This window comes from Geotrypetes seraphini, chromosome 4, assembly GCF_902459505.1.
Source record: "Geotrypetes seraphini chromosome 4, aGeoSer1.1, whole genome shotgun sequence".
NCBI classification, from domain to species: domain Eukaryota; kingdom Metazoa; phylum Chordata; class Amphibia; order Gymnophiona; family Dermophiidae; genus Geotrypetes; species Geotrypetes seraphini.
The window spans coordinates 171,059,677-171,075,669 of record NC_047087.1 but is presented as its reverse complement, the minus strand read 5'-3'; the positions used below and the strand labels follow the sequence as shown (position 1 = coordinate 171,075,669).

Sequence of the window (15,993 nt, the reverse complement as noted above, 5' to 3'; positions counted from 1 at the left end):
ACCATGGGTGCGGGACAGCTAAATTTTCGTCCCTTCCGGCGAAACTCAGTACGTCGGATTCCCTGCGGCAGGACATAATTTCAGAGTGTCCTCCAGACCCCGCTTTGGAAATGCAGCGCGGCAACAGTCTTCCAACTCCCGGCCTTCTGTCCCTCCCAACAGTGATAATGTATAATGTATTGCTAATGATTGTGTAACCTGATACAGACATTTTCAACACAGAGAGGTACTGCCCCATCATATGATGATGACACTAACAGAAGGTTTATTATGTAAAAAACAGTGATTAAAATATAGACCCGCACTAGCCCAAGCATAAAGGCCACAAAGGATCACACAAGAACCCTCAGGAAGGGGAAATGTGGTAAAACAAAAGTATTTTATGACTTACTTGCCTGCACCCCCGCCTAATGAGATACCAGCAGAGTTCATGCCAGCCAACACAAAGTAACCTTGCACAGTTGGTGACTCCCCCATGATGCACCGCATATCTGGAGTGAAGGATTCAGGACAATTCACCAGCTGAAGGATCTCCAGAGCTTCCAGGGCAGGCATCCTTCGTAGAAGGGCACTTAGAAGTGGTTCTGTACACCAAGCAAACAGACAGAAATCAAAGGTCATCAAGAAACTGTCCAAACACTCTAGTTCAGCTTATCACCCTCCTCCTTTACATATGCAACAAAAATAGATGGTTTAGATACAAAATCTGCTACCTGAATCCTGACTAGCAAAGATGATCTGTGAAAAATTAAACACTTTCTATAAATTAAAGCTTTCTATAATGATAAAAAGCAATGTTTATTAATTCAAGAAAAAGATATCATCAATATATCCAGTACATGCTGATTCCAGTGAAACTTGAGATGCCATTGGAGAGGACGCATGTGGAGTCTTGCATGGGGCACCAGGGATATGGATACAGCCATATGACCCAGGAGGTGTAAGATGTTTCTTGCTGTGGTGCGAGATGACTGCCTGAGATGGAAGACCAACCTGATGATGGTCTGATGTCAATCTTCTGGTACATAGGCCTTTGCTGTAATCGTGTTGATGTTTGCTCCAATGCATGTGAGGGAGTGAACTGGTATGGGTTGTGACTTCTTGAAGTTGATGAGAAAACCAAGATCTTGCAAGGTTTGAATGGTGAAGTGGATCTTGTGTCACAACTGTTCCTCGGAATGCGCTACGAGAAGCCAGTCGTCTAGGTAAGGAAACTGCATGATTGTGTCTTCGCAGATAGGCAGCTACTACAGCTAGGCACTTTGTGAAGACCCGAGGTGCTGAAGAAAGGCCAAAAGGCACGATCTTGTATTGGTAGTGGTTGCTGAGAAATTTGAAATGAAGGAATTTCCAGTGAATGTGATGAACAGGAATGTGGGTGCAGGCATCCTTGAGGTCTAGGGTGGCTAACCAGTTGTTTTTTTCTGAGAAGTTGTAGAATGGCTGGAAGGGAAATCATTCTGAACTTTTCTCTTTTGAGGCAGGCATTTAATGGGCGAAGGTCGAGAATAGGACAGAGGCCTTGAGTCTTCTTTGGGATTAGAAAAAATCTGGAATAAACCCTAGATTTGCTTGATGGTTTTGTACTCCTTCGATGGCATTGGATTGAAGAAGAGATATCTCCTCTGAAAGTTATGGAATGTGTTGAGGAGGCGTGATGGATGGTAGAGGAGGAGGGTTGGTGGGATAGTGAGAGAGGAAGTTGAGGGAGTATCCTTGAGATATGATGGTGAGGACCCATTTGTCCGTCGTAATTCGCTGCCATGCTGAGAGAAATTGAGTTAGCCCCCCCTGCCCCCACTGGTAATTGGTTAAAAACTAGGATTAGATTTAAACGGAGGAAGCTAGGATGTAGCCGATTGTTTCCTGTCCTTTAAACATGACTTTTGCTGGTAAGAAGCACCTTGTGATCTTTGTAAAGGTGGTCTGTTGTAAGGAACAAAGCGTCTACGTGGATAGTACTGCTGGAAAAATTGCTGGTGGCAAGCTTTGCGATAGGACGAGAGGGTCGGCGAAATTGCTGAGTTTGATCTGAAATTTCTGAGACTGATCTGAAGATGCTGAAAGCTCACGTATGGTTGAAAAATCTTCTTTGAATTGGGAAACTGTATCCTTGACTTTCTCACCGAAAAGATTATCTCCTAAGCAGGGAGTATCTGCAAATCTATCATGGAGATCTTCTCTAAGGTCTGACGCTTTCAGCCATGATGTATGACAAGATGCATTTGCTATTGCTGTAGTACGAGACATCATATCGTAAGCATCAAGGTCAGTTTTGATAAGATGGTATGTTTATTCCTGAAGGGCAATATGTAGAGTGGATACTTCATCCGGTGAGGCTGTCTCCAGTTTAAAATGGAATGATGAAAATGAAGAATTTGAAGCTGATGAGCTACTACAGTCTAGAAACAGAATATGGTTTTTGCCAATTTTCAAGCAGAAGATCTTGTAACATTTGGTGGACTGGCAAACCTATAAACTCCTCGAAGGAGCTTTGCAGGACTTAAGAATTGCTTGAAAATCCTTCTTTCCAGGTTTTACAGAAACTTTGTTAAAACTAGGTAAAGTGAATACTTTTTGTAAAAATTTTGTATAAAAATATTATTCTCCTTGTTCCACAAGCTCGGTTCTATCCATGTGAGAACATAAGAATTGCTGCTGCTGGGTCAGACCAGTGGTCCATCTTGCCCAGTCAAAGACCAGTGCCCCGAGACTAGTCTTACCTGCATATGTTCTGGTTCAGCAGAAACTTGTCTAACTTTGTCTTGAATCCCTGGAGGGTGTTTTCCCCTATAACAGCCTCTGGAAGAGAGTTCCAGTTTTCTACCACTCTCTGGGTGAAGAAGAACTTCCTTACGTTTGTATGGAATCTATCGCCTTTTAACTTTAGAGAGTGCCCTCTAAGTCTAGTCCCTTCATTATCTTGAACATTCTGATCATGTCCCCTCTCAGTCTCCTCTTTTCAAGGGAGACGAGGCCCAGTTTCTCTAACCTCTCACTGTACGGCAACTTCTCCAGCTCCCTTAACCATTTTGGTCGCTCTTCTCTGGCTCCTTTCGAGTAGCACTGTGTCCTTCTTCATGTACAGCAACCAGTGCTGGACGCAGTACTACAGGTGAGGGCGTACCATGGCACAGCGGAATGATAACCCTCTCTAATCTGTTCGTGATCCCCTTCTTAATCATTCCTAGCATTCTGTTTGCCCTTTTCGCCGCTGCTGCACATTGCACAGATGGCTTCATCGACTTGTCGACCAGTACTCCCAAGTCTCTTTCCTGGGGGGTCTCTCCAAGTACCGCACCGGACATCCTTTATTCGTGTATAAGATTTTTGTTACCGACATGCATCACCTTCCACTTATCCACGTTAAACCTCATTTGCCATGTCGCGGCCCATTTCTCGAGAGTGTTTATGTCACATTGCAGGTCTTCGCAATCCTCCCACGTCTTCACTACTCTGAATAACTTTGTATTGTCTGCAAATTTAATTACCTCACTCGTCGTACCAATTTCCAGGTCGTTTATAAATATGTTGAAGAGCACGGGTCTGAGCACTGAACCCTGCAGCACTCCACTCGTGACGCTTTTCCAGTCCGAATATTGTCCATTTGCCTCCACTCTCTGTTTCCTATCCGCCATCAAGTTTTTAATCCACGTGAGTATTTCACCCTCGATTCCATGGCTCACAATTTTTCAAAGTAATCATTCATGTGGAACCTTATCGAACGCCTTCTGAAAATCCAGATATGCAATATCGACCAGGTCACCCTTGTCTATCTGCCTGTTTACTCCCTCGAAGAAGTGCAGTAAGTTCATCAAGCAAGATCTTCCTTTGCTGAAGCCGTGCTGGCTGATCCTCATCAGATCATGTCCGTCAAGGTGATCAATGAGGTAGTCATACATATGGCAAACGGTGCAGAAAACTGGGTAGCTCAACATCCTGCTTGTCTGCTGCTTCCATTGCCATCCGCTTGCTGGTCTGCTGTCTGAAATGTCTTCACCCTGGTTCTTTATGCAGCATCCTTGGTGTTACTGTGAGGTCCCTCGCCTGATTTTAAGCCTGTTCTTCTTGCTTGCCTGTTGCTTGTGTGTCCTCTGTGGTTGCCTTCTGCTCTTCTTGCTTGCCTGTTGCTTGTGTGTCCTCTGCTCTTCTTGCTTGCCTGTTGCTTGTGTGTCCTCTGTGGTTGTCCTCTGCTCTTTTTGCTTGCCTGTTGCTTGTGTGTCCTCTGTGGTTGTCCTCTGCTCTTTTTGCTTGCCTGTTGCTTGTGTGTCCTCTGTGTCAGCTGTGGTTGCCCTCTGCTCTTCTTTGCAGTGACTCGTCCTTCCTTAAGGCCCTTTGCAAAGGCACTCTTGTTGGATAGGGGAATCTGCAGACTGAGACCATCTTGGAGACAAATTGGCAGTGTGCGGAGGAGAAGCACAAACAGATGTGTGAGGAGTCCAGATAGTTTCAAGTTTATTTAAAAATTTGATTTGATCGCAATATCATAATCCAATGCGATTTAAAAATAGTAATAAAATCAGGGTAAAAAAACCAACAAAAACAAAGATCACATAGTTGTTAAAACTATGACACTACAGGACACAAGAGGAAGATAGGTTTAATTACAATTCATAAACAAATAAAATGAACATAGGGGTTAAGACAATAGGATGGGAAATAGTTACCCACTTAATTTTCATTTAAAGGAATTTTAGTCCACTTTAGGATGTTTGAGTTATATAGAATTCAGGCAGCTCATTAGAAGGTGTCCTTAAAGAGCCAGCTTTTCAAGAGACCTGTGAACTTACTAAGTGATTTTTATTCCCTAATATAAATTGGAAGCGAGTTCCAGGTTTGAGGTGCAGTAACAAGAAGATCACATCCCTCCTCAAGTAAATGAATCTTAATGAGGGGACTGAGAGGAGAGATTTCTCCTCAGATCTTAAAGATCTTGTTGGAACATAAAGGATTAGAAGTCTTTCTAAGAATGCAGGAGCTTTATTCATTAACATTTTGTGTGTAAGTAATGCTATTTTGATGTAATTCTATAGTTTACGGGTAACCAATGTGCTTCTTTCAATAGTGGAGTCACATGATCACATTTTTTTCTTTTGGTAATTATTTTTATTACGATATTTTGTAGGATTTGTAATCTACATATTTCTTTTAAAGTTACTCCCTTGTACAAGGCGTTACAGTAATCTATTTTTGATATGACTAATGACTGATTCAGTTGCAGGAACATACACATCAGGGGTAGTAGGGAGGACTACACATTCAGGGCATTGCTGGTCTTGAATTTGCAGATTGTCAAGAGCAGGGAAAGGCTGCTGAAATAAGGCAGCACTAACCTGCATAAATATAGAGAAAAAAATAGACATAGTGGCCATTTGGTCTTGCGCCAGGGGAGACGCTGCTGGAACCAAAAGAGGGATGGGAGGCCATTTTGCTGGAATAGGGTCCTGATCTAAGGAATCCTGTGAGGCAAGTCTTTTAGATTTTGATGATACTTTAGGCTTAGAAGTTCTTACGGTTTGTAGTGATGACTTTATCATCTTGGGAGAGGACCGCAGGGCTGGAACTGAGCCCATGGGAGCCTTTCCCGAATTACCTTTGGAGTGGGAAGCCTGTTCTTTTTGTGAGGCTAGAAACCGGCTGCTTTGATGGTACTACTCCAGGCTCTGATGGTATGTGAGCGGCAATGTGAGAAGGGTCCACTCCTCTTCAACATATTTATTAGGGATTTGACTCAAGGGCTTCAAGGTAAGGTAACCTTATTCGCTGATGATGCCAAACTATGCAATATCATAAACGGCTACAATCTGCAGAATACTATGGAACAGGGACCTCCGTACTTTAGAAAGCTGGTCCTCTGTCTGGCAGCTGGGCTTCAACGCCAAGAAATGTAAGGTCATGCATCTCGGAAATGGAAATCCATGCAGAACTTACACCTTGAATGGAGAAACTTTGACCAAGACTACAGCAGAACGAGACCTGGGAGTGATCATCAGTGCAGACATGAAGACTGCTACTCAAGTGGAGAAGGCTTCATCTAAGGCACGGCAGATGATGGGTTGTATCAAGAGAAGTTTCGTCAACAGGAAGCCTGAGGTCATGATGCCATTGTACAGAGCCATGGTGAGACCTCATCTGGAATACTGTGTGCAATTTTGGAGGCCACATTACCGTAAAGATGTGCTCAGAATTGAGTCGGTTCAGCGGATGGCCACCAGGATGGTCTCGGGGCTAAAAGGTCTCTCGTACGAAGAGAGACTGAACAAATTGCAGCTCTATACTCTCGAGGAGCGTAGGGAGAGGGGAGACATGATTGAGACATTTAAGTACATCACGGGACGGGTCGAGGTGGAAGATGATATCTTTCTTCTCAAAGGACCCTCGAACACAAGAGGACATCCGCTCAAACTCAGGGGAGGGAAGTTTCGTGGAGACGTCAGGAAGTACTTCTTCACGGAACGAGTGATAGAGCATTGGAACAAGCTTCCAGTACAGGTGATCGAGGCCTGCAGTATCCCAGACTTCAAGAATAAATGGGATACCTATGTGGGATCACTGCGAGAGTCATACCAATGAATAGGGTCGCTAGGATATAGACTTAATAGATCAGGTCAGTAGAGTTAAGGGGGCCAGTAGACTTAAAAGGGGGTCAATGGTATGGGCAGACTTGATGGGCTGTAGCCCTTATCTGCCGTCATCTTTCTATGTTTCTATGAGAAAATTGGCAGGTTTAAAAGCACGCTGTAAGTATTCGGTTGTGCTGTATAATAACGTATAGTCATTATAATAACGTATATTTTATTCTATCGTAGATGCCTTAATGCCTGTGGCTAGTGGCCCTGACGCAGTGGAGTGTAATTGATTTCCACGAAACGCTGGCCGCGTCGGCCCAGATAGACGAAGGCTAAGGCTTTAACATTCAAGTTTCAATTAAGATAAGTGATTTGTCTGCCTGTTAAAAATTTAGATGCTTTGTATTTCACTTGAAGATATATATAGTATAAACATTTTAGGACGCACTTAGAAAATTTTTAGATGATAAGAGTAGTGCTGTTTTGAAAATAAGTAAAGAAAACAAAGAAAAAAAGTATAAGAAAAAAGACGTTTTGATAAAATAGAAGTTAATAAACTAGTGCAGTTAGGAGGCCTATGACTGGAGTGTGGAGCTTGGAATACGCTGATCGTCTAGTCCGTGATAGGACTTCGCGTATGCTCCGAATCTGAGGCCTCAGTGTGATACAGAGTATATTATTAAGTGGTTATTATTAGACACATGAGTATGAGTTTTTGTTAAAAACCACTTGGGTTTGGTTATTTAGTTTGTATTCTATGTTTCTATGAGACAGTACATTTCCCACCCTCGGTGGTACCGAACTTGGGCCCCAAGAGGGGGGAAGCTCCCAACATCAAATGCAGACTGGACTGTGAAGAGCCATTGCGCGCAGCAGTGCTGATGAAGCTGAAGACATCACGGCTGTCTGAGAAGAAACTGTGTCTTCACAGTCCTAGCTGCCGGTCTGTTTGCTGGAACAGAGGAGACGAAGCTTGACAGCAGTAGGAAAAATAAAAACTCCCTGAAAGTGTGTTTGTTTGTTTTGTTTTTTGAGGAGAAACCGCTATACTGATGAAAATTAAACTAAAACGGATTCCCCTTTTCTTTAAGTAAAGATAAAATGAGGTGTCCCCGGAGTTAGTTTTTTGGGTTTTTAAAAAAAATTTCCTGTCAGTGAAGAGAGAGATAGGGGAGAGCTGCGACTTACTAGGAGCGGCAGAAGAAAAAACTAGCGTTCCGAGGGGAGGGGCTTCAGAGGCAACGTACCCTGTACATGCCCACTAAGGCAAAGACTTTACCATACCTAGGGGAGAGTACTGGCACTTAGGCTCAACCAGAGGACTTCACTTTCAAGTGTGCCTGCATCTCCCCTGCTTGTCTCCGGAGAAATATTTATTTTATTGTACTAACAATGTTATAGTTTATTATATATAATCCATCTTTGTCCAAGGTGGAGGACAACCCCCCCCCATACATAATAAAATGCACAAACATGAACAAAATACACTACTCCACAAATGCTTCAGAATGTCAGGACACACCAGTCTCTCATGAGTTCAGAAGAAACAGAGATTGCAGATCTAACTGAAAGCTTCATGCAACAAATACAAGAGGAGCTGTCTTGTAAAGGAGTACAAATTTGTTTTTCAGCTCCAAACTGGCCACACAGGAATTCTGCAAATTCAGCCAGCGGGCTATAGACTTCTACCCTGAGAGTCTGTATCTTCTTGCAGACAGAGATGTCCCAGGGAACTGGGAGCCTCTGAAGTACCAAAAGTCTTACGATTGGGTAAATACCCAAGCAAAAGAAAATAAACACGAGTAGAACAGACAAGCTCCTACAACTTTGCGTGTAGAGAGAAAAGACTGAGGAAGTTCAGCACAGCTCAGAGTGATGAGAGGCAGAACAGAAGAAAATGTAAACGAGGCTCTCTACATACTTCGCTGTCAAAGAGGGCTAAAATCACAGGTGAAAACCGATGTTTCTGTTACACTAGAAGGACCAGCACTTAACTGGGTAACAGTGGCTCCTATCTAAATAAGTGCCACTCACTGAGGTCGGTCATGTATTTTCAGTAGCACTAGCCAGATAATACCTCTACCAATGACCATCCTAGTGCTAATCAGGGACAACTCTAGGAGTCGTCGATTTAGCCGCCAATATTCAGTCTGCTAGCTGGTTGATGGTTCAGATAAATATACTATTACTACTACTACTACTACTGTCCAGTCATGTCTGACCCTTGGATACTCTGTAGGCCAGTCCTCGCCATGCTTCCCTGTTTTCCACGGTTTCTTTCAATTGCTTAATATTCGTTCCCATGTCATTCTTGATGGTATCCAGTCAATGGGCCTTTGGTCTTCCCTGCTTCCTTTTACCACTGACCATTCCAAGTAGCTCTGCCTTTTCTAGTGAATTTGCCTCATCACATGTCCAAAATAGGTCAATTTCTGTCTGGTAATCTTGCCTTCCAGGGACTACTCTGGGTTTATATGACCAATAACATCTTTGTTGGTGATCTTAGTTGGTCATGGGATTTGTAGAAGTTTTCTCCAGCACCATAACTCGAAGGCATCAATTTTTTTTCTGCCTGCTTTCATGAGTGTCCATGTCTAGCAGTCACAATTGGGAACCCAAAGGCAGTAATCAGTCTCTTTGATGGTGACTGAGACACCTTGCACTTCCATATTTGGTCCATGCTCACCATGGTTGCACACCCCAGTGCTAGTCAACGCTTATCTCTGCTGTTGAACTGCCAATGTGATCATTAAGGGACCCAAAGAAAACTAAGCTGCCAACCACTTCTATTTCTTCATTGTTGATCTTTATGGGGGACTTTCTTGTCATGATTTTGATCTTCTTGATCTTCATGTAAACTTCTCGTTTTCTTCTTTTAGCTTCAGAATCAAATAACAATAGGACAGGAGAAAAGTTGTCCTAACTTCATCTGGGTCCCAATCTGAATATTGCTGGTACCTACATAAGTGCCATCAGCTGCTTTATACCAGGATATTTAGGGCCAGTATCCAATACATCCCATATCCATCATGGCTGGCATTTGAAAAAAAAAGTTGACTGTCATAGGCTGAGTATCTGGAGGCTAGGTTATACAGAGAGCAGCTGAATTTTGCTGGTCTTCCTATAACTTGAAGTCAAAGCTCCTGGAGAACCCCTCATTTTGTCTCACATAACAATTGGCTGTATATGCTAAAGGATATGTGTTACCCCTGGATTGGATCTGAATAAAAGTAGCTGGAAATCAATGCCTTTAATAATTACTTATATTTTTTTGGTAATCCCACATTGTTTTGGCTTCTATTTCTTAACTTCTATGTCTATGCATTAAAGTAGATTAGCACTACTTCATATGTGCTTGCAAAGATGAAAAAATGAAGAATTTAAACAATCTGTTCTAAAAAATGCATTGAAAAGGAATTCACTCCTTCATTCAGCTACATAAAGAAGCTGGGTCACAGACAAAAGAGAGCACAAAAAAAATGTGGTTTTATTCTTTCACAAGGGCATAAGACCTCTTTCAGTTCTCAGGCATACCAAAGTGATCCCAATCCTCCTGAAGGTTCTGAATCTCCAGCTGATTCCTGCCTTCAGTGAAGATGGGTTTAGGGTTCTTCTCAAAGCCTCCTGAAAGGATTCCTCCCTGCCAGTTCCGAATATAGATTCTTCCATCCGGATCCACAATAGCTTTAAAAAAATGGACGGAGGGAGAGAAGGGTGTAAGAGAATTCATTACTTTTATACAAGTAAATTAGTACCGTATTTTCGCGGATATAACGCGCACCCGTGTAAAACGCGCACACGGGTATAGCGCGCAGAAATCACGATGATATGTACAAAAACTTTTCTATACCGCGCATGATGCCCGACGCTCCTTTCGCCCGCCCTGACTTTCCGTGCGCTGTCCCGACTCTCCGTTCACCCCCCTGACTTCCGTGCACTGCCCTGACTTTCCGTGCGCTGTCCCGACTCTCCGTTCACCCCCCCTGACTTCCGTGCACTGCCCTGACTTTCCGTGCGCTGTCCCAACTCTCCGTTCACCCCCCCTGACTTTCCGTGCACTGTCCCCCCTTGAAGTCCTGTCCCCCCTTGAAGGTCTGTCCCCATCCTGAAAGCCTGATGCCCCCCCCCCCGACGTCCGATACATCCCCCCCCCGGCAGGACCACTCGCACCCCCACCCCGAAGGACCGCCGACTCCCCAACAATATCGGGCCAGGAGGGAGCCCAAACCCTCCTGGCCACGGCGACCCCCTAACCCCACCCCGCACTACATTACGGGCAGGAGGGATCCCAGGCCCTCCTGCCCTCGACGCAAACCCCCTCCCCCCAACGACCGCCCCCCCCCCAAGAACCTCCGCCCGTCCCCCAGCCGACCCGCGACCCCCCTGGCCGACCCCCACGACACCCCCACCCGCCTTCCCCGTACCTTTGTGTAGTTGGGCCAGAAGGGAGCCCAAACCCTCCTGGCCACGGCGACCCCCTAACCCCACCCCGCACTACATTACGGGCAGGAGGGATCCCAGGCCCTCCTGCCCTCGACGCAAACCCCTCTCCCCCCCCAACGACCGCCCCCCCCAAGAACCTCCGACCGCCCCCCCCAGCCGACCCGCGACCCCCCCGACCCCCCCACCCCCCTTCCCCGTACCTTTGGTAGTTGGCCGGACAGACGGGAGCCAAACCCGCCTGTCCGGCAGGCAGCCAACGAAGGAATGAGGCCGGATTGGCCCATCCGTCCTAAAGCTCCGCCTACTGGTGGGGCCTAAGGCGCGTGGGCCAATCAGAATAGGCCCTGGAGCCTTAGGTCCCACCTGGGGGCGCGGCCTGAGGCACATGGTCGGGTTGGGCCCATGTGCCTCAGGCCGCGCCCCCAGGTGGGACCTAAGGCTCCAGGGCCTATTCTGATTGGCCCACGCGCCTTAGGCCCCACCAGTAGGCGGAGCTTTAGGACGGATGGGCCAATCCGGCCTCATTCCTTCGTTGGCTGCCTGCCGGACAGGCGGGTTTGGCTCCCGTCTGTCCGGCCAACTACCAAAGGTACGGGGAAGGGGGGTGGGGGGGTCGGGGGGGTCGGCCAGGGGGGTCGCGGGTCGGCTGGGGGGGCGGTCGGAGGGTCTTGGGGGGGGGGCGGTCGTTGGGGGGGGGGGGGGTTTGCGTCGAGGGCAGGAGGGCCTGGGATCCCTCCTGCCCGTAATGTAGTGCGGGGTGGGGTTAGGGGGTCGCCGTGGCCAGGAGGGTTTGGGCTCCCTTCTGGCCCGATATTGTCGGGAAGTCGGCGGTCCTTCGGGGTGGGGGTGCGAGTGGTCCTGCCGGGGGGGGGGGGATGTATCGGACGTCGGGGAGTCGGCCGGGCAAGAGGGCTTGGGCTCCCTCTTGCTCCGATCGTGGATGCGGGTGCGGGTGGGAGCGCGTGCGAGCGGTCGTTCGGGGTGGGGGTGCGAGCGGTCCTGCTGGGGGGGTGAATCGGGCGTCGGGCGGGGTGGGAACTATGTTTAAAAACTTTTGTATACCGCGCTCAGGCATATAACACGCGAGGGGTATGCGCGGTAGGTAAAAACACGTATAACGCGCGCGTTATATCCGCGAAAATACGGTAGTTGTCAGACTTTTCTAATCGGGATCATTTTCTAAGATGCAACAAAATCACAGAATCACCACAATAAACATTATGAGGTTGGCATTTAAAACCATTTACAAAGTTGATGACCTTTAATCTTTTTCATCATCATATTATGCTCTTTTTCTTTTTGATCCTATATTGGTGCTGTCAATCAGAGCCCAAACATGGGACTTTTATGATATACAATTTTATAATTTCTATTTGTTTTATTTACAACCTTTTGGTTTTATATTTTTAAGCTATTGCACTTGGTCCATTTTTAGGCTCTTTTCACTTTCTTCTTGTTATAGTATTTATATAAAACATTATTTGTGCAAAAAAAAAAAAGTCTCTGTTTCTTTGGAAAAACTAGGATCCCTAAAATTTACCCCGCCTTCCCTTTTTACTAAGCTGCAGTAGAGGTTTCTACCACAACCCAAGGCACTAAATGCTCCAATGCTCATAGAATTCCTGAGTGTCAGAGCATTTAGCGCCCCGAGCTGCAGCAGAAGCCTCTACCACGACTTAATAAAAGAGGGCCTAAATGCAATTACCTCCTCATTACTAACTGCATAAATGTTTTGGGATAAAAATTCAGATCCACCAAATAGATAACCTAGGAGGGGCCTTAGGCTCCTGGACAAAATGGAGCCTTAGGCCTCCTTCCCAGTGCATTCTGGGATGCAGTGGGTGTGGCCTAAGACTCTGGTTGGCCCAAGTACCTAAGGCCTCTCCTATGGAAGGAGCCTTGGGCATACGAGTCAAGTCAGAGCCTTAGGCCCCTCCCCAGTGCATCCTAGAATGCACCGGGAAGGGGAAGAACAGCTTTTTTGGTGTGGAAGACCGGAAAGTGTGAGCATCCCTCCGGCCAAATATTCGACTGAAAGGGGAGGTGTGTGTGAAGGGGGGTGAAGTTGGGGGTAGAGTTAGGGGTGTGGGGCTAGGGACCTGAGCCTTAGGGGGTGTCAGGGGGGTTTGAGTTTCAGGGGATGGCAGCAGGATGGAGTGGGCATCCCTTCTGCCCAGCTGGAGTGGGGGGGGGGGAGCTCTGGGGCAGGAGGGAGAGAGCTTCCCACCTGCCCAGCTTGCTATGGGGGGGGGGGGCAGGAGGGCATATGCATCCCTCCTGCCAGGCTTACTGACTGGTGGGGTTTCTGGCAGGAAGGAGTGGGCATCCCTCCTGCCAGCCAACTTTGCCGGGGGATGGGGGGGGTTTCCTGCCACAGATGCTAAGCTGCTCGTGGCAGGGGAATTCCTTTGTCGCGATCAGCAGATGTGGCTGAGAATCGCACACCGACATCGTATACAGAATCATGTCTGTCCTAACGGACGGATGCCTATCCCCACCTACCTGCCTCGATTCTCTAACTGGCGTCCATGTCACCGGTGCCGGTTAGAGAATCGTGTCTGATCCCTTGCAATCACTTAACTGCGGCGAGGGAATCCTCCTGCTGCGATCAGTTGAGCGACTGTGGCACAAGACCCCCACCCCCTGAAATTCCCCAGTGGGAGGAATGCCCACTTCCTCCTGCTGAACAGCCAACGGCCCCCCCTCCCCTGTGAAATCCCCTGGCAGGAGGGATGCCCACTCCCTCCTGCCTCCAAACTCCCGAATCCCTCCCACAGCAGTGGGGCAGGAGGGATGCCCACTTCCTCCTGCCATCCCTCCCCCAGGAACTTCCCAATCTCACCAATCTCCAGACCCCTCCACACACACCTGTAGACCCCCCTGAAACCCACCCTAAACCTGTAGACTCCCCTGGCAAACCTAAGCCCCCCCAAAACAATTTCCAAAGACAGTTCAGCCAGAGGGATGTATACACCCTCCAACCAGCAGGCCTGCTGCTCCAAAATGGCGGGCCTTCCCCTTCTCAGTGCATTCTGGGATGCACTAGGGAGGGATCTAAGGCCCTTACTGGCTCAGATGCCTATGGCTCCTCCCATAACAGCTTTGATTGTAACCACAGAAAGGAGTTATATCAAATCCCATCCCCTTTCACTAAATGAAATGAAAAGAAACCATGGTGCCATTCATTTCATGGGGAAAGAGGCCTGCAGTGTGTTGGCAATGTTATGAGATATTGGCTTATTTAATTTTCCAAATTTAGTGACTATGACAAAACTTAGGCCCTTTTTTTTTCAAGCCGCGTTAGGGTTTTTTATTGCCAGCCGCTGCAATAAAAGCTCGACACTCATAGAAATGCTATGAGCATCGGAGATTTTACCGCAGCGGCCAACGATATAAAAACCCTAATGCAGCTTGAAAAAAGGGGGCCTTAGTGTGTGACTCACCAAATATGGTTATTTCAGAAACATTTTTAAGTAGGTTGGATATTATGATTATATTTTAAGATGTATTTGTAAATCTTTTGATATTGTTTTATCTTTTATTGTAACCCGCTTGGAACATTGTGGTTAAGAGGAATATAAATATGAAAATTAAATAAAACCTTTAAGTCTCTCTGGGTTTCAGAATATACAGAGACACAGTTTTTAAGCTATATTTTTTTCTCTTCAACAGCATTTGCCAATCCCAACAATCAGATAGCCTGGAGCAAAGTTGAAAGAAAGCTTCCTGCAAGAAACATTCTGCTAACAGGGATCATCGCTAAACCTGTTTTGACAGCTTTAGTGACAATCATTTTTACTGACCTGATTCAAAAAACGGCTCACCATTTTTCCCCTTGATCACCCATTTCCCAATCAGTCCATGCAAATTAGCTAAAACCCCATGCAAAGTAGCCAAGCGATTGAAGCACTAACATCACTTGGCTATGCAAAAAAAAACCAAAACCCCACAAACAGGGCTTTTAGCGATCAGAAAAAACTAACAGGTCTAGCCTATCTGTTCTCTTTCATTTAAAAAAATGAAAAAAGTCCTCCACCACCAATGATGGCCCTCCCCAACAACCCCCGACAAATGCGGCACTGGGAATCCCTCACCTCCCCACGAGAAAAAATTGTCAGGAGGGATTCCCATTCCCTCCTGCTATGCCGACCCTACCATCCTACAAGAGATAATTGGCGGGAGGCATGCCCACTCTCTCCTTCCATGGAGGGTTCCCCCCGAACCATCCCCTAACCTTCCCCCCTTCCTCCCAAAAAAAGGCAGGAGGGATGCCCACTCCCTCCTGCCACTGGATGCTCCCCCAAACCTCCCCCCTCCCCGGTACTTTAGGTAGATGTTGGGAGCTGGAGGGAAGTATGGTCCCTCTATCTCAGAGGCCCGCCAGTCGAAAATGATGGGCCTTTCCCTGCCCGGTGCACCATGTGATGCACAGTGAGGAGCCTAAGGCTCTGTGTGGCTCAGACACCTAAGGCCCCTCCCCCTTTAGAATCCCTCCTGCCTTTTTTTGGGAGGAAGGGGTGGGGTTTGTAGGAGTATTCAGTGGCAGGAGGGAGTGGGCATCTCTCCTGCCTTTTTTGGGGGGAGGGGGGAAGATGGGGTTCGGGGGACAACATCTGTCCATAAAATAAAGAAAAAAAGGTTTCTTGCCCCGAACAGCTGAGTGGCAGGAGGCTGCTTTCAGGGCTTACCCTGCCTCTCAGCTGCTCGGGCTTCCCTTTGCCGGCTTTGAGCATGTGTGAGAATCGTGCTCAATCAGACAAGAGAGATGGTAATCACGACGAACCTCCGCACGAATCATTTGCATGCAGTCTTTTTGGTACATCGATCGCTCTTTCACAATTGGCCAGAGAATCGATCAACAGCGATCCAGTTGGTATTAGTGATAATGTTTAGTGCATCCAGGCCATTGTCAACAGTGCTCAGTGGCCAGAAGTCATTACCATATGAGCAGCAGCAGCCCTTCTTCCCTTCCTGGGCCTAT

General features: G+C 46.9%; 1 protein-coding gene across 1 annotated transcript in view; it reads right to left on the bottom strand.

Moving 5' to 3' along the window:
- PDPR (pyruvate dehydrogenase phosphatase regulatory subunit) overlaps window positions 1-15,993 on the bottom strand; it is a 200,297-nt gene that overhangs the window by 73,527 nt on the left and 110,777 nt on the right. The window contains exons 8-9 of the mRNA XM_033941677.1: window positions 10,104-10,253; window positions 392-584 (exon numbers count right to left, since the gene is read on the bottom strand). Of these exons, the coding sequence (XP_033797568.1) occupies window positions 392-584; window positions 10,104-10,253 (343 nt within the window). The remainder of the gene's footprint in view (window positions 1-391; window positions 585-10,103; window positions 10,254-15,993) is intronic.